The sequence below is a fragment of the Myotis lucifugus genome, unplaced genomic scaffold (assembly GCF_000147115.1).
Source record: "Myotis lucifugus unplaced genomic scaffold, Myoluc2.0 scaffold_190, whole genome shotgun sequence".
Classification (NCBI taxonomy): Eukaryota; Metazoa; Chordata; class Mammalia; order Chiroptera; family Vespertilionidae; genus Myotis; species Myotis lucifugus.
The window spans coordinates 2619367-2642854 of NW_005871238.1; the positions used below are offsets into that span (position 1 = coordinate 2619367).

The 23488-nt window shown below is 38.7% G+C and overlaps 2 protein-coding genes across 13 annotated transcripts in view; both read left to right on the top strand.

The window, feature by feature from the left end:
* ZC3H11A (zinc finger CCCH-type containing 11A) overlaps positions 1-19760 on the top strand; it is a 36300-nt gene extending 16540 nt beyond the window's left edge. For all 12 annotated transcript variants that reach the window (XM_014462808.2, XM_006096920.3, XM_006096922.3 and 9 more), the window contains 14 exons: positions 1828-1951; positions 3353-3556; positions 3666-3782; positions 5286-5366; positions 6405-6515; positions 7776-7838; positions 9190-9282; positions 10245-10313; positions 13228-13731; positions 14078-14157; positions 15701-16028; positions 16772-16935; positions 17305-17372; positions 17777-19760. In XM_014462808.2, the coding sequence (XP_014318294.1) occupies positions 1828-1951; positions 3353-3556; positions 3666-3782; positions 5286-5366; positions 6405-6515; positions 7776-7838; positions 9190-9282; positions 10245-10313; positions 13228-13731; positions 14078-14157; positions 15701-16028; positions 16772-16935; positions 17305-17372; positions 17777-18035 (2265 nt within the window). In that variant the 3' untranslated portion in view covers positions 18036-19760. The remainder of the gene's footprint in view (positions 1-1827; positions 1952-3352; positions 3557-3665; positions 3783-5285; positions 5367-6404; positions 6516-7775; positions 7839-9189; positions 9283-10244; positions 10314-13227; positions 13732-14077; positions 14158-15700; positions 16029-16771; positions 16936-17304; positions 17373-17776) is intronic.
* Positions 19761-22977: 3217 nt separating this feature from the next.
* The window catches only part of SNRPE (small nuclear ribonucleoprotein polypeptide E), a 6008-nt gene continuing 5497 nt past the window's right edge, over positions 22978-23488 (top strand). Inside the window, exon 1 of the mRNA XM_006096925.3 lies at positions 22978-23131. Within this exon, the coding sequence (XP_006096987.1) occupies positions 23078-23131 (54 nt within the window). The 5' untranslated portion in view covers positions 22978-23077. The remainder of the gene's footprint in view (positions 23132-23488) is intronic.

Below are 23488 nucleotides of genomic sequence, written 5' to 3' on the forward strand. Positions count from 1 at the left end.
TTGCTTTGATTGGCAGTCAGACATGTGCAGGTCACTAAAAAATGTGAGTCTCTTGAGGCACCTAATTTCCAGCTGAGATCAAACAAAGCAATGCTCTGCTTTTCTTGTTTCAGCTCTCATAGTGTAAACAAGTGTCCTTTTTGTGGCCTATTTTAGTGCCCCTCCCCCTTTTGTGGGTGATTTTCCAATTTAAAATGGCCCCAAGAATAGTGCTGCAGTATTATGCAATGTTCCTAAGCACAGGAAAGAAAGTATGTGTAATAAATAAAGCCTCATTCAAGTATGACTTACAGTGTGTTGGCCTGGAGTTCAATATTAGTGAATCAATATGTTTTTTTAAAATATTTTTTTAACATTTCAGAGAGGAAGGGAGAGAGAAACATCAATAGTGAGAGAGAATCATTGATCGGCTGCCTCCTGCATGCCCCACACTGAGGATCAGCCCGAAACCAAGGCATGTACCCTGTCTGGGAATCAAACCATGACCTGATTCATAGGTCGACACTCAACCACTGAGCCACGCCCGCTGGGCAACAATACATATTAAGTAAGGTGACTTTAAACACAAACACATAAAACAACATTATATATTGATCAGTGATACAAATATTGTGACCAGAAGCTTATAGGAACCTTACTCTGTATACCTTTGGTCTATGTGCTATATTGCCTATAAAAAATTTAAAGAAATACTCATGTTGGAGAACGTTACTGTGGAGAATTTGTTGCTAAATGAAAAATGTACAGGATTATATGAAATAACCTTTTTTAAAGTGTGCATCTACACATTTACATTTTTTAAGTAAAAGAATTCTATACCAAAATAAGTGATTCTCTTTAGGTAATAGTATAACAGGCATTTATTTCTATTTTCCAAGTTGTCTTTATTGTTTGTGTTTTATTTTCATTTAGAAACAAAATCCAGTAAGTGTATTAAACAGATCAAATAAATGTCATGTGATTCGTGTATATGGAGGCTGCTAGTATAGAAGGCATCTAGTAATTTGAAAATTGCTTCTGGGAAAGGAGTCAAACCTTAAGCAAAGACAGACTTAGGAGCAAGGAAGATTGATTGATACTAGGTTCTGCCTTGAGGAAGGGGTTGAGTAATTATTCTTATTCTTATCTAAAACACAATGGTAGCTAATACACCTACTTTTGGATGTAACTGGAACTAAGATATTTTATCCAGAGGTAAAGGTATTTACCGTACTTTTAGAAAATAGGAAAGTTGTACATGTGGCAGTAAATTCAAGACATAAATTTTTAAAACGGTTTTTGCTAATTGCCTTTTAAAGCTATTGAGCTACTTTATATTTTCATTATAAGTATATGGGATTGCATGATTCTTTCGCATCCCTAACAACACTGTATTATCAGTCTGAATAGTAGACTTTGATCTTTGCTCTTTTTTATACATTTAAGGATCTTTTTGTAATGGCCGTTATTTCTATGTTTCCTTCCTCCATATTTTAAAATTTCTGAAATAATGCTTCTATTCTTTCCGGGAATTTTAAACCTTAGGCTCTTAAAATGATGAGACATCCAAAATAATGCAGGTTATTAATCAGAGGTTAGTTACTTTTCAGAATGCTTACCAGTTCCTTATTCTTCGTTGAACTATTTGTTAAAGTACATATAGAATTTTCACAAAGTGAATAATATACTTACTTGACCAGCACCTAGTCCTAGATCAAGAAATAGAATATTTCCAACACTCTATCTTCCCCTTCATTGTCACTAACAAAATCCCCCAAAAACAGATGAACAAATTAATACAGGTCACACTTCATTTTTATTTGGAAACTATGTTTTTCCCTCTTGCAGAAAAAACGGAGTGAGATTCCTTGTTATTGGGAAAATCAACCAGTGGGATGTCAAAAACTAAACTGCGCTTTTCATCACAACAGAGGACGTTATGTGGATGGCCTTTTTCTACCTCCAAGCAAAAGTGAGATGTTTTTAATTTTAAAAGAATAATTACTATATCATGAACACCTACTATGCACACTGTATAAAGTACTTTATATACTTGCCTTCTTTTCCTAGTGTGAGAGAGAGGTATTATTTCCACTTTACAGATGAAGGAACCCAACTTTATTAAGGTTAGGTGATTTGTACAGTTATAAACCAGTAAGTAGCAGAGTCACAATCCTGTTGCCAAAAGCCATGTGCCTCATAAGTGCTTCTTGGCGTTACAGTTTAGATTACTAGAGCTTACTTCATTCCCATTTTCTTATCAGACCCATAGAAGCTTTTGACTTTTTCTCTCTCTCTAGTCCTCACCCAAGGTCATGCTTAGAGAAAGAGGAGGAAGGGGGGTGGAGAGAAAAAGAGAAACATGGATGTGAGAGAGAAACAGATTGGTTGCCTTCCACACGTGTCCCGACCAGGGATCGAACCCGAAACCCAGGTGTGTGCCCTGACTGGGAATTGGACCAACAACGCCTCGTTGCATGGGACATGCTCCAACCAACTGACCTATTATGGCTGGGCAGTGGTTTTTGAAAGAAACTTGATTCTCTCACAGTGTTTGGCAGATCTCTTCCTCCACCTGTTTTATAAAATAAGGTTTATTGGAATGAAGCCATCCCCATTCATTTTCATATTGTCTATGGCCAAATTTTGTGCTACTGCTTCAGAGTTGAGTAGTTGAGAGATCTGTAGAGCCTATAATATTTGCTATCCAGCTTTTTACAGAACTACGGGCCCTGTCTGGTTTGGCTCAGTAAATAGAGTGTCAGCCTGCGGACTGAAAGGTCCCAGGTTCAATTCCAGTCAAGGGCACATGCCCGGCTTGCGGACTCCATCTCCAGTGGGGGGTGTGTAGGAGGCAGCCAATCAATGATTGTCTCATCAGTGATGTTTCTATCTCTCTCTCCCTTCCTCTCTGAAATCAATAAAATAAATAAAACTATGCCCTACCAAAAGCTAGTATTTATTTCCAGAGTTTCTTATAAAGTGATTTCCTAGTGGAATGATCAGCCATTTGAAAACCACATCTACTATGTGATTAAATTTTGATGGCTATATATTTTCACCTTTATTTAAGGAAGGAAAATTACAATATTAAATTTACATGTCTAGAATTTATAGTCACTATGCATCTAGCCTCCTGTATAATCTATATTTTGAATGCCCACTTTGAATGTACTTTCATACAGTAAAAAGTTAACTAAAAGCCAAGTTTTCCCTCCTTGGAAATTTAGAACCTAATTGGGATAATGGAGATGTTAAATGAAAACACATTAAGTGCTCATAAGGAAAATGCACCAAACTTTTGGTGAGGGTGATCTGATGATGTGGGATTATATCTTTGGTTTTTAATTGATGACTAATTTTGCATATCTAGCTGTGTTGCCCACTGTGCCTGAGTCACCAGAGGAGGAAGTGAAGGCTTCCCAGCTCACAGTTCAACAAAACAAATTGTCTGTCCAGTCCAATCCCTCCCCTCAACTGCGAAGTGTGATGAAAGTAGAAAGTTCAGAAAATGTTCCTAGCCCCACACATCCACCAGTTGTGATCAATGCTGCAGATGATGATGAAGACGATGATGGTATGTTTTAGTTCTTTATGGCAAATAAGTGATGGCAAATAAGTGATCGAGATCACTTAATGAATTAGGCCTGTTTTTAATTGAAAATTTGCCTTAAATGTTAATATAGATCAGTTTTCTGAGGAAGGTGATGAAACCAAAACACCAACCCTGCAACCAACTCCTGAAGTTCATAATGGATTACGAGGGGCTTCTGCCCGGAAACCCGGGGTCAATTTAAAACAAGGTAAGAGGAGGCTGTATCAATGCTGGCTCCCACTCTTAAATCTTGCAACACTATTGAATGTCCAAACTATTTTAAATACTTCTGAAATTTAATTCATGTTCTAATGAACAAAATAAACTGATGAACAAAAATAGATCCAGAGACATAGAAGCATGGAATAGAATGATGAATTTAGAGGGAAAGTGGAAGTAGGGGTGAGGGGGTGGGGAGAGATTAACCGGAGAACTTATATGCATATATAAGACAGAGACAATAGTGTGGTGAAGGCCTGGGTGGGGTGGGTGCAGGGTAGATGGGGTCAATGGGGAAAAAAAAGGGGGACATCTGTAATATTTTCAACAATAAATATAAACTTCAAACATACTTCCTCTTAGTTAGAAAACATCTGAGCACCTGCTATCTATGTATCTACAAGGCTAATATGCTGAGTGTCTGACTGTCTGACCAGTCACTATGACGCTCACTGACCACCAAGGGCAGCCGCTCAATTCAGGAGCTGCTGTGACGCACACTGGCCATTTACAGAGAAACAGCATCACAGACCTGGTGCCCACAAAGCAACACTTGGCTTTCCCCAAGTGGGACACAGGCCCTGCCACCACCCCGGAGCAACACCCCACCAAATCGCAGCCAACACTGCCAAGACCCCATGACACAAAATGAGGCCCACAGTCCAGGCCAGCCCGGAAATGGTGGCTGTGGGCGCCGGGTAATGACGTCATGTAGCAACGTCCAGCTTCCTCTCCCTAGCGACTAGCCTCCTTGGAGTTTCTTCAGCCCAGGAACGTGACTTGCTTTATAGCCGAGTGGAAACATTTTATACTTTAACCAAATGTTTGTGAAGCATTTTCCTGTGCCTCATCTCATTTGATCCTCACAGAAGTCCTGGAGTAGATAGATAGGAGACTCAGTGGAATCTTATTTTCATTAGCTGGAAAACGGAGATTTAGAAAGCTTAGAAACTTGAACCGACTGAAAAGTAAGAAATGGTGGACCTTGAAAATGACTTCAGGTTTTCACACCGCACAGAATATAGTCAAACACTGCTGCAGTTAAATATTTTACCCTTTGTTCTCACTGCGTGATCTACAATAATAATCTGCTTCGTGTTGATTATTTACTGCTGTGTTGGCTGACAGTTACCGGAAAGAGAAGTTGGGGTGCTTCACTGAGCTGGAAAAAGTTTAGCTAAATCAGAAATCAGGTGTAATTAAGCAAGTTTATATATATATAAAAGGCTAAATTGACTTGCACGTGCGCAATACATATAAAGCTCTTGCTGGCACCAATCGCATGCGTGTGTTTCAATCTGTCACTGTCAATTGTGAATTTGGTTGACACTTCTGTTATAGAGAAAGGGCAGACAGCGATATTAAAATATTTAATCTAATTAATTTCCTTTCGATGTGCACAAACTTGTGCACTGGTCCTCTAGTGTACAAATAAAATGCAAAGGTGAAAAAGGTGATAGTACCTCATGTGATTTCTCTTTGCTTTTCCCAGGTGAATGTTTGAATTTTGGAATAAAAACTCTTGAGGAAATTAAGTCAAAGAAAATGAAGGAAAAGTCCAAGAAGCAAGGTGGTAAGTTATCAGTTTTGACTAGATCACTGAATGTTGCTAGAGAAGAATAATTAGGACACTTCCAATGGTAAAGACCCTTGGCAACAGCCAAAATGAATTTGACTTCTGTGGCTGGTTTGAAGTTAAAACACAGACTTCCTTAAATCACTTAGTTTTAATTCATTGCAATTGTGTTTCAGTTCTAACTATTCACAGCTAAGCACCAGAACTAAAGAGCTCAAAAGAACTTGTTTATCTTGAGAAATAAAGTGTAGTAAAAGAAGAAATACTTTATTTTGTAGTTGATGAATTCTCACAAGCTGCTAGGACTTTCTCCTGGAGCTTGATTGATTTATACATTTCCAACCCTAAAAATTATTGTGTCATATTAATATTTAGAGAGAATCAAGTGGTTGGTTCTAGTACCCTTTTGGTAAAACTTTTTCTATAGGAACCTTGGAGTTGTGTTTTGCATGTAATTGAATATAGATGAAAAAGATTGAATTGACACACCTGACAGCTAGTGTACTTCCGAGATTAACTTTAGAATAATGTTAGCCTTGTTAGTCAATAAAAGTAGATTGAACCCTGACTGGTTTGGCTCAGTGGATAGAGCGTCGGCCTGAGGACTGAAGGGTCCCAGGTTCGATTCCAGTCAAGGGCATGTACCTTGGTTGCAGGCACATCCCCAGTAAGGGGTGTGTAGGAGGCAGCTGATCGGTGTTTTTCTCTAATCGATGTTTCTAACTCTCTATCCCTCTCCCTTCCTCTCTGTAAAAAAATCAATAAGATATACTTTAAAGAAAAAGTAGATTGAGTGCTTAAGTCACTCAAAACAATTTTGTTTTATTTACATATTGTGTCCAAGGAAGATAAGAAATAGGGATTATCTCCCCTTCTCCCACCACGACCGCTGTAGGCAAACAGAAACAGAGAAACTGATAGGCTTGTAGTCCAGCGTTCTGTGTTGGACTTACCTGGTCACAGATCAAATTTCTTGACTTGTGATAGCTTTATTTTTCACAAATTATTTACTATTCTTTGACTTGCTTTATTCAGAAGGTTCTTCCGGAGTTTCCAGTCTTTTACTCCAGCCTCAGCCCATTCCAGGTCCTGAAAAAGAGAATGTCCGGACTGTGGTGAGGACAGTAACTCTCTCCAACAAACAAGGTGAGACATAGTTAGGCTGCAGACATAAATAACTGGGCGAGCAAAATCCTTGTGTGCATTTTATTTTACCTTTGGTGGATTTGCAGGTGGAGTTAAGAATGTTGATTGGGCCCTAGCCGGCTTGGCTCAGTGGATAGAGCATCGGCCTGCGGACTGAAGGGTCCCAGGTTCGATTCCAGCCAAGGGCACATGCCTGGGTTGCGGGCTCCATCCCCAGTATGGGGTGTGCAGGAGGCAGCCAATCAATGATTCTCTCTCATCATTGATATTTCTATCTCTCTCCTTCTCTCTTCCTCTCTGAAATCAATAAAGAAATATATATTTTTTAAAAAGAATGTTGATTGGATAGGATGAAAAGAAAAGTTAGTGCATTTGACTCTGCTGTTAAAAAGATTGAAATTCTTAATGTAGTTCTCACATTTATGTATATTTAACTTTTTCATTTACTGTTTATTTGTATCCATTCACCAAATTTGTTGACTGCCCATTATGATTAAAGAACTATAAAAAAACCCTTTAAGTTATAGAAATATTTCCCTTCATAGTTTTAAATCTAGTAAGGAATAGGACACAAGTAATTATGGTATGCAGATACATTTAAATGTTTGTGGCATTCAAACAACAAAGAATCAGAAGAAATCACTCACTTCTGGAGTGATCAAAGAAGGTTATAGGAGTGGAGTATGATTTTTTTTTTTTTTTAGCATACTAAAGTATGCAAGCAAAAGTGTAGATTTATAATCAATTGATTAGAACACAACTTGTCATTGTATACTTGGCTACTATTAGTAATTAGGACTGCTATTGCTTCCCTTTGGGCTGTGCATTTGGCTACTTAAATTTATTATTTAACATGTTGATTTTTTTTTATCGATAGTTTTCCTAAGACTGAGATTGGATTTTCAAGAAATTAACACTCCGGTGTGGGGTGAATTTCCCGCCAAAATATAAGATGGCTCTGTCTTTTGGTTTTGTTCCATCCACCAAAAGGGTGGATTACAAACAAATATTTGGTAATACGCAGTTACAATCGGCCCGAGTTTACACGTTTCCCGCACTCCACCGCAAATCTATATGAACCGAGTTAAAGACGGCTCCCGCGGAGTACGCGCAATTCACGCGAGCCGACTTAACTTGTTTCCCCCACTCCAAGTGTTAAGTGGACTTACGTTAATATTGACACATGCTTTATACCCATTAGTAGTTACTCTATACTGAAAAATTGCCTAATAGTAGAGAAATTCTGTTTTGCCATTTCAGGAGAAGAACCCTTGATAAGATTGAGTCTCACTGAGAGACTGGGGAAACGAAAATTTTCTGTAGGTGAGATAAGTTTTGTACATATCTTTTGTTTTCTTCTTGTTTGTGCATTTATATGATAACTCTTCCAACCTTCTCTTTATATAAGTGCCCTGTCATAATTGATTTGTAATACCCTGTATTCTTGGCTGAAAGCACATTTAAAATTGTTTTTCACACGTGCATTATATCTTTGATTGAAGTCAGAGAAATTTGGGTTAAAATTTAATTTGATTATGGCCAGCATTTTAAAATGCAGTAAAGTATATCTCTGTTTCTATGGACAAATTGAAATTTGACATTTTAGAGGGGAAGAAGTAAGTGTCCAGTTAATATAAATTCAGTCCCTGAGTTTATTAGTGCTAGGTTATATTTAGGGAAGTATTTACCATATTACTGAATTGTTGTGTACCTACCCTAGTGTGTCTGATTCAAAAAAATTATTTTGAAAGTCTCCTCTGACTTCATACTCTTTTAAAATGTGCTTGCAAATATGAAATCTTAACTGCTTGGAATTTTCTTTGACACCATGCTCATTGCCTGATAAATTTTAAGTAAAAAAATACAGAAATAAGTTATTTTAACATCAGCATACATGTAAACATTGTGAAATTTTGGTCTCATGTTTAAATTATCAGTGAAAGGAGAGAGAAAATCATACTCTGCAGAGTCTTTCAAGTTTTTAATGGGACCCTGGAAATATTGTATCTTTCTTTAGTCAAGAAATCCTAAAACAACTCAAGACATTTAAACAACTTGTATTGAACAGTGTAATGTAATAAACCAGGAGTTGGAAAACTTTGTCCAGATCTTGGCTCCATCAATAATTGGTGACTTGGCTAAGATAGAGAATCTTTCATAACGTTAGATTTCTTATCTGGGATTGAAGACCGGTGCTGTTTGGCCTTCAGAGTCTTCATGTCACATAAAAATTTTTTAATTTTGTGATTCTTTTGCTGTCCTGCTAATCCCTGGTGCATTAAGCCACTAATTTACTTAGAATTCAGCAGACAGGTAGTGAAATTTGTTTCTTTTTTGTACATGGAGAGTTTTTTTGTTTTTTGTGGGTTTTTTTGGTTTTTTTCATATATTCCTAATTCTGATTTTCAATCTTAGCCAGGATTTATAATCCTCCATTTGGAATTTTAGTCAGTTATTTGGTAAATGTTAATTTGTGCATTCTAATTTTTTGTCCCTTCTTTCAGAACATTTTTATTCCTTCTCTAACATTGAGTAATAAATAAGCTAGTAAACGAATACACCATATAAATGCAGAAAAGTAAAGAAGTATTCTATGTTTTCTGTTTTTGCTTGTATTTCTTGACCTTGCAGAAGGTTGACTTGAACTCTTAAACTAAATTTTCTCTATTTGTAGGTGGTGACAGTGATCCGCCGTTAAAGCGTAGCCTTGCACAGAGGCTAGGGAAGAAAGTTGATGCTTCAGAAACTGACAAAACACCAAAGAAAGGTAACTTTGTTGTAATACACTTTGTGTGTGTAATCCTAACACTTGTCTTCTGTAATGTTAACAGGTATAGTTTGTTACTCTTTTTGTGCATGTAAATTAGATTATCTTCTGGTATACATTTTATTCAACAAACATTTGAGTTGCTTACTCTACTCGATTCTAGGTAGACATCATTGTATAAAATAAACACAATCACAATCCTCAAGAGATGATAGTAGAAATACTTGTATGTATTGTTATAATTTCTGTGAGGGAAAGTGTACATGTTATGAAAGCACAAAATTTGCAGCCAAATTCCCTTCCTCCTTGACAGTCAATTATATTGAAGACTTTTTTTAACTAAAGAACATATTTCAAATAGATTTACGAGGGAAAGCCTTTTGATGTCAATAAGATTTTAGAAGGTTATATGGTAACAAAAATTATTTTACTTATTCAGTAGTTTCTGCTTTTCAAATCTAAAGAAAAATATTTAAAGCTCTCCAGAGTGCTTTGGGGAGGAAAGTTTCATAGAGAGGAAAGTTTAAGACCTGAAAACATTTTTTTAAATATATTTTTAACTCTAGCCAGTTTAACTCAGTGGATAGAGCGTCGGCCTGCGGACCCAAGGGGCCTGGGTTCGATTCCGGTCAAGGTCACGTACCTTGGTTGCAGGCTCCTCCATGGCCTGGGCCCTGGTTGGGGTGTGTGCAGGAGGCAACCAATCAATGTGTTTCTCTCACATCAATACTTCTCTCTGTCTTTCCCTCTCTCTTCCACTCTCTAAAAATTCAATGGAAAAATATCCTCGGGTGAGGATTAAGAAAAGAGAGTCATGCTGGCCAGTTGACCTAAAACATTTTTTAAAAGCATTTCTATTAGAAGAGAAATATAAGCCTAATTTGTGACCTTTGAAAAAGATATTTGATCTCTAAAAAAATCTCTGTTCAACTTTTGGGTTTTTTTTTGGTTTTTATTTACAGTTCAAGTTTCCAAGTCTCTAAAGGAACGATTAGGTGTGTCAGCTGGTCAAAACAATGAGGAGGCAGCAGGTAGGTAAACCCTAAGACCAGCTTCTGATATTCTTTTTCTTGCCATAAAATCTTTAATTTTTCTCCTATTTATTTGTTGAGTTAGTTTAGGGCTTGTGTATTTTGTTTTTTTGTATGTGGATTTTCTTTGTTTAAGTAATTAGTTATGAATTCTGTTTTTGTACTTAAAAGTGACATACTGAGTTTTCCTCATTGTATTGATAATAGAAAATTAGAAACAATCTAAGTATCCATCAAAAAGGAATTAGATTAAATTAAGGTAGTTATGTATTGTAATTGCTGTCGCCCAGCTGGTGTGACTCAGTGATTGAGGGTCATCCCATGAACCAAGAGGTCACCCATTCAATTCCCTGTCAGGGCATATGCCTGGGTTGCCATCTTGATCCTCAGTAGGGGGCATGCAGGAGGCAGCTGATCAATGATGTTTTTCTTTCATAGATATTTCTATCTCTCTATCCCTCTCCCTTCCTCTCTCTCTAAAAATCAATTTAAAAACATTTAAAATAATTGCTGTCATGAAAAGTCATGTTCTGAACAACAGTGATGGAGAAAACTTCTCTCATATTGAATGAAGAAAGGTTACAAAAGAACATAATCACTTTTGATCTTTAACATTCGGGTAAAATAATCTTTTTTTAAAAATTTCTTATAAGCCGAACCGGTTTGGCTCAGTGGATAGAGCGTCTGCCTGCAGACTGAGGGGTCCCAGGTTCGATTCCGGTCAGGGGCATGTGCCTTGGTTGTGGGCACATCCCCACTGGGGGGCATGCAGGAGGCAGCTGATTGATCTCTCTCATCGATGTTTCTAGCTCTCTGTCCCTTTCCCTTCTTCTCTGTAAAAAATCAATAAAATATATATTTAAAAAAAAATTTCTTATAATAGAAACCTATTCTCAGGAAGAAGTCCATATGTATGAGATAATTCCAATTTTGTAAAGATAAAATTGTATGCTTACGAAAAACACTGCAAAAAAATACATAAATATTAACATTGGTTTACCTGGGAATTGAGGTTTTAGATCATTTTAATTTTCTTTATATTCTTCCTGTACTTTAATGTTAGTTTTAAGTTGCGAGCTATAACTACGTAAATGTATATGCAAATATTTAAAGAATAATAAAACGAACATTCTGTTACTCAACCATCTAGCTTTTTTATACATTGCTAGATTCATTTTAATGCTTTTTAATTTTTATATACTTATGAATGATATTATCCTGTGCTTTTCCTTTTTCGTTTTATCCTTATGTTATTTGGATATTAAGATTTACCAGAATTCATAAAAAGGGAATCTGATGTGAAACATTCTTATTCTTTTTTTTTTTTTATCCTCACCTGAGCACATTTTCATTGTTGTTGGTTTTTTGTTTTGTTTTGTTTTTGGAAAGAGAAACATTGATCTGTTGCCTCCTGCATGCTTCCCTACCAGGGCTGGGGATCGCAACTTGCAACCTAGGCACGTGTCCTGATTGGGAATCAAACCCACAACCTTTCCGTGCACAAGAGGACACTCCTACCAACTGAGCCACACACCAGCCAGGGCCATTCTTATTCTTCTTGAAACTTTTTCTTTTTTTAAATATATTTTATTGATTTTTAAAAATATAGTTTTTTACTGATTTTTTACAGAGAGGAAGAGAGATGGTTAGAGAGTTAGAAACATCAATGAGAGCCCTAACCGGTTTGGCTCAGTGGATAGAGCATCGGCCTGCGGACTCAAGGGTCCCAGGTTCGATTCTGGTCAAGGGCATGTACCTTGGTTGCAAGCACATCCCCAGTGGGGACTGTGCAGGAGGCAGCTGATAGATGTTTCTCTCTCATCGATGTTTCTAACTCTCTATCCCTCTCCCTTCCTTTCTGTAAAAAATCAATAAAATATATTTAGAAACATCAGTGTTTGTAGGCGGTTAATTTGCATATCGTGCTGATTAGCCAATGTGAGGTGTAGCGAAGTTACGGTCAATTACCCTATTACTGGATAGGATATATACATATTTTTATTTATTTCAAAGAGGAAGGGAGAGGGAGAGAGAGATAGCAACATCAATGATGAGAGAGAATCATTGATCAGCTGCCTCCTGCTTGCCCCTACTGGGGATGGAGCCTACAACCCAGGCATGTGCCCCTGACTGGATCCGAACCCGGGACCCTTCAGTCCACTGGCTGATGCTCTATCCACTGAGCCAAACCGGTCAGGGCTAGTCTACTTTTAATGTCTTTATTATTTTGATGAAATTTTGGAAGGGTGGGGAAACAGGATTACCATGGCACCATTCAGATTGTACTTTCTTGGAATTGTTATTTTGAGATAGTCTACTTTTGAAATGGAAGAATTTTTACTTTAAAAACTTAAGGAAATAATTCAGAAATTTTGGCGTGCTTTCTATCAGTGGGTACTAAAATAAGTAATAATAGTCACTATTATAATGTTAGTGCGGTTGGAAATAATCACTCATTTATGGTATTGTATGATCAGTGTAGCAAACTAGATTTGGGGGTGGTCAGGTTCTAATATGAACTCAGTTAAAACTAGGAAGCAAGAGAAATGAGGACAGTAGGGACTATTCCTTGTAGAAGCAATAGCATATTCAGAGGTCCAGAACGTGATGTGTTTAAGGTTGTAAAAGGATAGCTTTTTATTTTCATCTTTTGCTAAAAGCTGTATTCAGCCCAGCCAGTGTGGCTCAGTGGTTGACCATTGACCTGTGAACCAGGAGGTCCGTTCGATTCCCAGTCAGGGCACATGCCCAGGTGGTGGGCTCAATCCCCAATAGCGGGCAGGAGGCAGCCGATCAATGATTCTCATAGTTGGTGTTTCTCTCTTACTCTCCCTTCCTCTCTGACCTAAATAAAAAATATATTTTAAAAGAGGTGAACTCCAAATAAAGTGACTTGTGTTCCCCTTGAAAACAGAGAGAGTTACTAACGTTGGCGAGATCCATGTGAAGACATTAGAAGAAATTCTTCTCGAAAGAGCCAGTCAGAAACGCGGAGAATTGCAAACTAAACTCAAGGCAGAAGGCTCTTCAAAAGCTGATGATCCTACTTCGGGAGCAAGAAGCTCTTCCACCGTTCGAATCAAAACCTTCTCTGAGGTCCTAGCTGAAAAGAAACACCGGCAGCAGGAAGCAGAGAGACAGAAAAGCAAAAAGGATGTCACCTGCGGCAAGTTAAAGACAGACAGTGATACTAAAAAAACATCCGTTTTGCCACCAATGGTGGCCAACAAAGGCCAATCAGAGGAGCCTGCAGGGAGAACAAAGTCTATGCAGGAGGTGCATATCAAGACGCTGGAGGAAATTAAACTGGAGAAGGCACGGAGGGTGCAGCAGAGCTCCAAGAGCAGCCCCAGCTCCCAGCCTCAGCCCGAGACCACCGCGGGGGCGCGGCGGCTTTTCCGAATCACCAAAAAGTCAGGTAATGAGAGAGAGCTTGGTCTGTAGTACCATTTCCCCAAGTAGTCTTTCAGAGGCCAGGGCTCCGCAGGGTGTTCCTAGGAGTTCTGGAAAGTTCTCTTTACTCAGATAACCTGTGAGAACTACTGGGTTACACGAAGTGAAGCTGTTTCTGTATAGCAGCACCCGTAGACCTTTCATATTTTAACGTTCATTTTGAAAGTTTATAAGGACTAATGGGCTTTATCTACCATTTTATTAGCCCTATGTTAGCATTATTTTCATTAAGAAAAGTTTTGTTTGACTTCATCTGTCATGAAGTTAGAGCCTAAATGAAATAACTAAAGATCTGTGTAATGTGAATATAGGTATAAAAGAAGAGAAGAAACTTCAAGAAGAAAGTGAAGTTGCATTTCAGAGCAGTGTTGCTAGAATAGAGGCTAAAGAGGTGAGTTTATTTTAAATCATTTTATAATTTTGTCCATGGCAAGTGAAGGCTAGATGAATGGTGAAATGTGCTTTTTAGTTTTAGCTTATAATAAATTTCTGTTTAACACTTCACTGATATGTAAACAGTCTTTCACTGTGTGTATAATTTTCTACAGGAAAAATTTTTTTTTTCTAATGGGGGTTTTCTGTACTTCTGTGTATATCACCAGTGTCCTCTGCCCTTTGAAAGTTTTTTAATTGGCATCAGTGTTTTTAAACTGAGCTTTTTTTCTTGCCTTTGAGAGTAAGGCCAATTCATTGTACTAAAGTTGGTAATTTTTAAAAGAATGAGAAACCCTGTAATTTCAGTCTACATGTACCCACCATTCATTTTGTTTTTCATGGATTTCCTTCAACCGTTTTGTTTACATACACATATGTGAACTCATTTAATCTTTGACTCGTGTTTATATGTAAAGGCAGTGCTCATTTTGTAGCCTGCTTTAACTTTTACCACATTAATAATTCTTCAAATGTTCGTCTATATTGACCACATAGTGTTCTTTATACAAATGTAGTCTGTTTCTGGACTTTGTTTTACCTAAGATAATGAGCATCTTTGTACATTAATGCAAGTGTCTGATTATTTTAAATCATTTTTATTATTAGACTCAGGGTCATGATTAGCCTAAAGAATCTGAGATTTTATTGTTGCACATATATTTAATCTTTCCTCTTTGGCTTGGTGGGGTATGTTTTGTTGTTGCTTTTTTGTTAATCCTCACCCAAGGATATTTTTTTCCATTGTGTAGAGAGTGGAAGGAAGGAAGGAAAGGAAAGAGAGAGAAACATCGGTGTAATAAAGACACATCAACCGGTTGCCTCCGCCCCTCCTGGTGCCAGGGATTGAACCCGAAACCCAGATATGACTTGGACTCAAACCCGAAATCCTTCAGTTCACAGGCCGATGCTCTAACCACTGAGAAAACCAGCCAGGGCAGCTTGGTTTTTATTTTTAAATATATTTTTATTGATTTCAGAGAGGAAGGGAGAGAGAGGAGAATCATCGATTGGCTGCCTCCTGCCCACCCGCCACTGGGAATCAAGTTCACAATCTGGGCATGTGCCCTGACCAGAAATCGAACCATGACCTCCTGGTTCATAGTTCAACACTCAACCAACTGAGCCACACCGGCTGGGTAGGTGGTTTTTATTTAATATCAAAGAGCAAAACAAGCTCTTGTGTTTTGGATTATGTGAGACACTGCTTGACTTGTAACTTATAAATAGCAGTTATCATATAGGTTGTTAGAGGTACTAGATTTTTTTTTAAAGATTTTTTAAATTGATTTTTCAAGAGAGAAACATCGATGTGAGAGCAAAACCATCGATTGGCTGCCTCAGCCCCTCCCAGGGATTGAACCCACAACCTGGGCATGTGTCCTGATTGGGAATCAAACTGGCAACCTTTTGGTGCACAGGATGACACCCAACCAGCTGAGCCATACCGGCCAGGGCTAGGGATACTAGATTTTAATTCTGTCATTTAAATTTATACATAGGCTTTAAATGAGACAACAGGAGGTGGCATTAAAATTCCAGTCAAGAAAAGTGAGACGATGCGAGAAAAGCACATACAGAAACAGCCAGAGAGGGGACCCTCACAGAAGGAAAAATCTGTTCTGCCATCCCCCTGGGGAGCTGTAGACGCTGGTAATGCCCAGCCGGCAGACCCGCCAGTGCTCGCTACTGAGCCGAGCATCACACGGAGCCTCACAAAGCGGCTTCCCACCAAGTCATCCCAGAAGGCAGAGGTGGAAACCGCAGGGATTGGCGACTCAATATTGAATGTGAAATGTGCAGCACAGACCATGGAGAAAAGGGTTAAAGGTGAGTGTTCTTTCTAGTATACCTTGCTTTAGGACAGTGATGGCAAACCTTTTGAGCTCAGCGTGTCAGCATTTTGAAAAACCCTAACTTAACTCTGGTGCCGTGTCACATCTAGAAATTTTTTGATCTTTGCAACCATAGTAAAACAAAGATTTATATTTTTGATATTTATTTTATATATTTAAATGCCATTTAACAAAGAAAAATCAACCAAAAAAATGAGTTCGCGTGTCACCTATGACATGCGTGTCATAGGTTCGCCATCACTGCTTTAGGATCTCAAAATTATCAAATTTCTGTAATTCCCTGGGAGCAATTGGGTTGAATTTCATTTATCTTATATCCGGGTCACACAAAAGGGAATAGTAAGGAGCAGTTCTTATAATTCTATTTAAAGAGACAAATCTAGATGAGTTTCTTTCTCAGCACTTAAAATTGCTATTTAGAATTTTTTTTTTTAACTTTCTGTGGTACGTTTCTCCTCTGATTTTGAAGAAGAAAAGGAGTAGAAGAGCAGTGGCAAATTCAAGAGCCACTGAAGAATCATTTGAGTATATATGTTCATTATGTTCGTGTGTAGTGCAGATTGCTTGTGGATCATTTTCAGTCTAGGTTTTTTTGTCATCGTTTTGTTTAATTTTATGTTGTATATTACTGTGAAGGAATTTTGATATTCTGAGTTATTCTCCATGTAAAATAGGGATATTTTAAACTACTAATCAAATATTTTCCATTCTTTGTAGCTAAACCCAAAGTGAATGTGAAGCCATCTGTGGTTAAAGTGGTCTCTTCCCCCAAATTGGCCCTCAAGCGCAAGGCAGCGGAGATCCACCCTGCTGTAGCAGCGGTGAAGCCGCTCAGTGCCAGCGGGGACCTACAGGAGAGCCCGGCCAAGAAAGCAGCCATGGTAAGAGGCAGACCCAGCGGGGCAGTGCTTTAGTCTCCGTGGTAGGGAAGCAGGGACGATGATCCTCCATCTGTATCTGTGTGTGATACTTCCTGCCATTTTCTAAGCATTTTCGTTGTTTAGTTGTTACTGTATTTTATGTTTACAGTCAGACATTTGTGAAGTGGCAGATTAGGATTTTTGAAAGCTAATTTTTGGGCGCTTAAAATATTTTGCTTATTTGTACACCCAACCTTTGGATTATTTACTCTTGATTCCCAGGATTAAAGAAAGATAGCCATGATTCCAAGAAGGTGGCAAAAGAAAGTGAATGTGCTCACATTAAAAAGCTGACTCTCCCACTTAATTACATTGCTCTTCCTTTCGTAGGCTGTTGTCCCACTCCTCTCTGAGGACAAAGCAGTCACTGTGCCTGAGACAGAGAGACCTAGAGACAGGTAATACCTTGCAGTTCTCTGAAATCAAACTTAGCCCACTATTGTTGTTTATGCTGTCTAGAGAATAAAACTGCTAAATAATTCTAAGCATGTACAATTTAGCCATATCTAAATTAGTCTGCTGAACTTGAAATTAATTTCAAGAAAACATAATGCTCAGGGTTGCTATTCTCCTTAGGTGCCATTGTTTATATTTTGCCTGTATTATTTCAAGGATGTTTTGAAAGCCTGCCTGAATTCTGCTTTAAAGGGAAGATGCTTTGTCCTAATTAGTAAAACAATTCCTTTTGTGTGTCCTCAAACAACTCTTTGCTAACTCTTTGTATCACTGAGAGTAGGTAGTCCAGCTAGCCATTGAAAAAGGACAGTTTTTAATAATCTTCTGGGTGTTTTTTTCCTTACAGTCTTGTGCTGCCTCCAGCCCAATCCTCGTCAGATCCCTCTCCACTAGAAGTATCCGGCCCTTCCTCATCCCAAATGGCCACGAAAACTCGCCGACTCAGCACTGCTTCGACAGGAAAACCCCCGCTCTCTGTGGAGGATGATTTTGAGAAACTAATATGGGAGATTTCAGGAGGCAAATTAGAAGCCGAGATCGACCTGGATCCTGGGAAAGATGAAGATGACCTTCTGCTTGAGCTATCAGAAATGATTGATAGCTGAAGATGATAGTAGGACATTTCAAACAAACAAAAACAAAAAAACTCACCAAAAAACTGCACTTAGTTTCATCTATTGTAACATTTACCCAAGATGATCATTTCTTTAGTCTAGAATTTGCCCCAGATCAGAAGTATACCTCTGAATTACCCGTATGTGTCCTAGATTCCCTGGGGTCAGATTTTTAAAGTCCCTTCATAAACATTTTGTCCATTTGATGCCACTGTTTAGCATCTTCAAGAAAAAGTTCTTTCTTACCCCTCTCTCCACAAAAAGACTGAGAGAGAGATCCAAGTGAAAGGATGCAAGAGAACTTGGTGACTCCTTGAGGTGTTGTCAGTTTTGGCTTTTTCCCCCTTAGTTGTATTATTTCTTTTATGTATTGTCTTAATGTACTTACTGTTACCTGAGTTTGGAAAGGATGAAGACAGCTGCTATCATAAGGACCAAATTTCATGCTACCACTAAAAAAAAAAATTCAGTCTGTGTTAAATTGTATGTCTTTTTTAAAGTATTTGGAGATTTGTCTAAGCTTTAGAGCTGAGCAGCTCAGGAAGCCTGTAATCTGGACATAACTTTTTGGACCCGATTTTCATGTTTCTACTGCTGAGTAAGCCTCTGAAGATCAATAGCTAATTTATTATTACTGTAATTTTTTAAGGCTTTAAAGTGCCTCAGGGGTTCTCTGAAATTAATTTTCTATTTCTGGGATTCCCTGGATTCTTATTAAGAGATGGTGACATAATGATTAGAGGAATTCTCTTTTTAGTATGAAAGTTGTCCCTTCTCTTTAGTACTTGCCTCCTACTCACATTGAATTATCACAGGACTAAAAATTGGTTAATTTTATATTTCTAACTCTCCCAGCAAACTCCTCTTACCCAGTATTTATTTGGTGTCCTTTAACTATCAGAGGGGGGAAATGAACTCATTCAAGCTGCCAATATTTATGTGTGGACTGTAGCAGTACAATGAATTGTACTACAGAAGGGATTATTTGAGATGTTCTGGAGGTGTATTGTATACCATCCAGTTTTCTTCATTTCTGAATTGAATTTTCTTTCTTTGATGTTGGTCTCCCTCCATATCACCTCAAGGTTTAGACTGTGAAGGGACAAGTATGCGGGGCTAATCGTCTTAGAAGGAGACATTACATATGTCGGAAGGAGGAGGAAAGAAGGACTTGTCCGTTTTGATACTTTGCTGTAGGTGGCAGTTTTGTTTCTCATAGGGGAATCTGACCCACCTGTCATGTTGGCTCCTAAGGAACTGCTATTGTAAGCGGCTCATCAAGAGTTGAACTTCATGTAGCCTTGTTGAGAATACGGAAAAGGAAGAAAGCCACAGGACTGCCCATTCAGTCTTGGGAAGATCTGGATGATTCTGCACAAGCAAAAATGACTTGAAATTTATGTATAGACACTCCTCTGTCGATCCATCTTCAGCTGACTGAATGTTGTATCATAGCCCTTCTCCAAAGCAGGGGTGGAATGTTTGGTTTCACCACAGATTTTCTACTCATTTCATTTCTGGAATCGGCTTAGATTCCAGGTCCGTTTTGTATATAATCTTTATTTGCTTTTTAAAAAATAATTTTGTTTCATATTTAAAGCCCTTGTATTAGTCAATGATTCATGTTCAGCATTGTTTGAACCATTTGCCATTCATTACACAAAGAGAAATACTTATTTGTGTTTTAAATAAAACTGGTGTAGGAAAGTCTTGACATTGTGAGTTAAGTGGTCATACCTCATGTCAGCCTAGGATCTGCCTCAATAGAGGCCCCAATCAAAATGGTGTTGGCCTTTTGTGTAAGTGCTCCAATTTCACAGGTATTATTTGGCTTTAGAAATCTTTTCAAGGACATACTGCCAAACTCACCACAAGCTTGTTCAATTTTAGTTATATACACTTTGGGTAAGAATGCAAATTATATGTGAGGATTCTTTTCTGACACTGACTTAACCATTATCATTGTAACTAAAGTAATGCCATTAAATTTCTTAAAGGAGAGAATGTTTATAAGTGATCTTAGATGGAGTCAACAATTTAGAATTTTCAAGCATGAAGGCAATTAAAAATTTTAATTCCAGAAAGTCCAGTTTTTTTCAGTAGTGTGCCAATATTTCGTTACGGGGTTACCATATAAATTAGTTAGACATCAAAAAACTTCGATTTTTTTTCTTTGTCAAATAGTAGTACCAACAAGTTGAATCAGCTTTTCACAAAAAGCCAAACAGATTTATATTTAGTTTTGAGTGATGATGGTTTTCAATTTTAAAAATAGGAAAAAGGCCCAAATAATACAGTTTGGCTAGAGCCAAAAATTTCAAAATAGTTTGCAATTCATATATTTGTCTCAAGATCAATGATTTCTAAAATTGTGACCTCAACCTCAAATTCCAATGGGTCCTCTCTCATAGGGCCAGAACAGAGTTTTTTTTAAATACATTTGTGGTGGGGTTTTATTTAATATTTTTTTATTGATTTCAGAGAGGAAGGAAGAAACAGAGAAACATCCATGATGAGAGAGAATTATTGATCAGCTGCCTCCTGCAAGTCCCCCACTGGGGTTCAAGCCCACAACCCGGGCATGTGCCCTTGACTGGAATTGAACCTGGGACCTTACAGTTCGTAGGCCAACACTCTATCCACTGAGCCAAAACCGGCTCAGGCCAGAGTTTCTTTTCATCTTAACCAATCTTTGAAACTGTAGAAATCAGACAAGTTTAGTTTCAGAAATAAAGCTTACTCTATATTGGCCAAAGTTTTATGATCCTTTTCTAAAACTGGCTTCATGTTGCTGGGATATTTTTGCAATCCTTAAAAATATTTGCTTTGAATTTGTCAATTTAGCAACAGAACTGTGGTCACCAGTTGCTAACTCTTTAATAGGTAACATTTTAAAACTGGCTAACATTTATTGAGTACTCAGTGTGTACCTCTTCTTTTACATAACCATTTTGATACTAAATCTTACACTGCATTGAAGATCACTGCTTTTGTCTTCACTGTAGTGTCAAAGTCAGTGTAATCAGATTTAACAATAAAGTACAGGCATATTCTTACGTGCAATTGGGTTCAATTCATTTCAAGAGCTCTTTCTTCTTAAATCATCTTTGAAAGCTGCTCAATAATCAGTGCAAGTTTCCACAACCCACACATCCGACTGCATTCGTAACTTTTTTCAGATTCCATTTGAAATTTCAAAATGATGTCAATTAAGGGCATGAGCACAAGGAAAATACTTGACCATTTTCCTAGCACGGTAAAATAAAATGGGCAAAGAATAAGCAATGACTGAGTGGGCCTATGAAAGTATTTAGATTTTGGTTGGATTTAACTGCTATGTTGTTACTGTCTTAGTCTATGGCAGGAGTGGGGAACCTTTTTTCTGCCAAGGGCCATTGGATATAACGGGCCATATAAAATTATCAACTTAAAAATGAGCCTGCTATGTTTGGTCAAATATTTAATAAACTAACTACTAATCCCTTGACAGGGCCAGACCACATTATTTCATGGGCCTTATACAGCCCGCTGCCGGATGTTCCCCACCCCAGTCAATGGTAATGAGCAAAAAACAGTGTATTAAAACTTGGTATTGGCCTATCCTGGATGTTTTGGTTTTTTGATTCTGGTTTGTCCTCAGGAGTAAAGCAAAAATCTGTAGAGTTAAGAGTAAGGGTAAACGGCTCAGTCAAGTGGATTGAGCACCATCCTATGCACCAAGACGTCACTGGTTCAATTCCTGGTCAGGGCAATAAAATCATTTTTATTTTTTAAAGCGTAAGGGTAAAGAGCCAAGATTCAGACTAAAGGCAGAGAATGAAAAATGCTCAAATATAAGACAATTGCTTATTGAACAAGTGAATATATATATAGATAGTGGGGCAATGCTTCATCTATTTGAAGACCATTTGTATTTCCTTTGCTATAAACTGATCACTTCCATTGCCAATTTTTATTTTGGGCCTTTGTATTAGATTAAATCTAACTGCAAATTCTTTCACATACTTCCTGTGAAGAGGTGGGCTCTGTTTTCCAGCTCTGAATCTGGCCTCGGGTATGAATACCAGGCCTTTATAGGTAACTTCATCCTTGGTTTATTAGAGCCCTGGACTCCCTCATATAAAAAAGCATACTAGCCCTGGCTGGTCTGGCTCAGTGGAAGAGTGTCGTCCTGCAGACTGAAGGGTCCTGGGTTCAATTCCGGTCAAGGGCACATGCCCAGGTTGTGGGCTCAACCCCCAGTGGGGGACATGCAGAAGGCAGCTGATCAGTGATTCTCTCTCATCATTGATATTTCTATCTCCCTCTCCCTCTCCCTTCCTCTCTGAAATCAATAAAAATATTTCTTTTTTAAAAAATCACTTTTAAGAACAAGAGAGATGAAATATCTATGATTAAACTAGATAAACACAGACAATAGGGTGGTGAAGGCCTAGGAGGGAGAGGGAGAAGTCGACTAGAAGACGTCAATGGGGGGCGGGGGGAAGGGGGACATGTGTAATACTTTCAACAATAAAGATTTAATTTTTTTTAAAGCCAGACATTGGTTGGTGTGGCTCAATGGATTGAGCGTCAGCCTGCGGACTGAAGGGTCCTGGGTTCAATTCCTATCAAGGGCACATGCCTGGGTTGCAGGCTGGATGCCCAGTGGGGGGCATGCAGGAGGCAGCTGGTCCATGATTCTCGCTCATCATTGATGTTTCTATCTCTCCCTTCCTCTCTGAAATCAATAAAAATATATTGTGGGAGGGAGTGGGGGGGAAGCCAACTCAGAAAATGGAGACACAAACAGGCCGGTATCTCCCCTGCCTCCCTCCAGGTGGCGCTGTAGGGCCCACGCCCGTTCCAAAACGCGGTTGCCTCCATTTGGCCTCCCCCGGAGGCTACAGAGCACCGAGAAAAGCTAGAGAAGCCCTTCCCAGGAACTGCGCAGGCCGCTATGCCAGCACCGCACACTTCCGCTTCCGGTTCTTTATTCCAGAAGTGGCTCGGAGGGAGCGTGCGGCTTACTGTGATCTTTGTCAGCTTCCACCATGGCGTACCGTGGCCAGGGCCAAAAGGTGCAGAAGGTGATGGTGCAGCCCATCGTATCCTACGCAGGATGTCAGGACCGGGAGGTTCGGGCCAGAAAGCGGGGCGAAAAGGCAGACGGCGGGCTCGGAGGAGCGGTGTGCGCCTTCCACATCCCGTGAGCCCCCGCGGCCGCCGAGGCCCCGAAGGCGCGGGTCCCCAGGGAGCGGGATGAATTGTGTGCGTCGTAGGGCTGAGGTTACTGGTTGCTGTCGAGTGTTTGGTGGAAGATCTCATTACGTATTAATACTATACCGGAAGCCTCCAGAAGACAAGAGTCCTTGACTAACACTAAGTGGAGACAGGTTAGTTAACTCATAATAGTGCGAATCCATGAATCTATAGGAACTTTAGTCGAGCATATGAATATTATT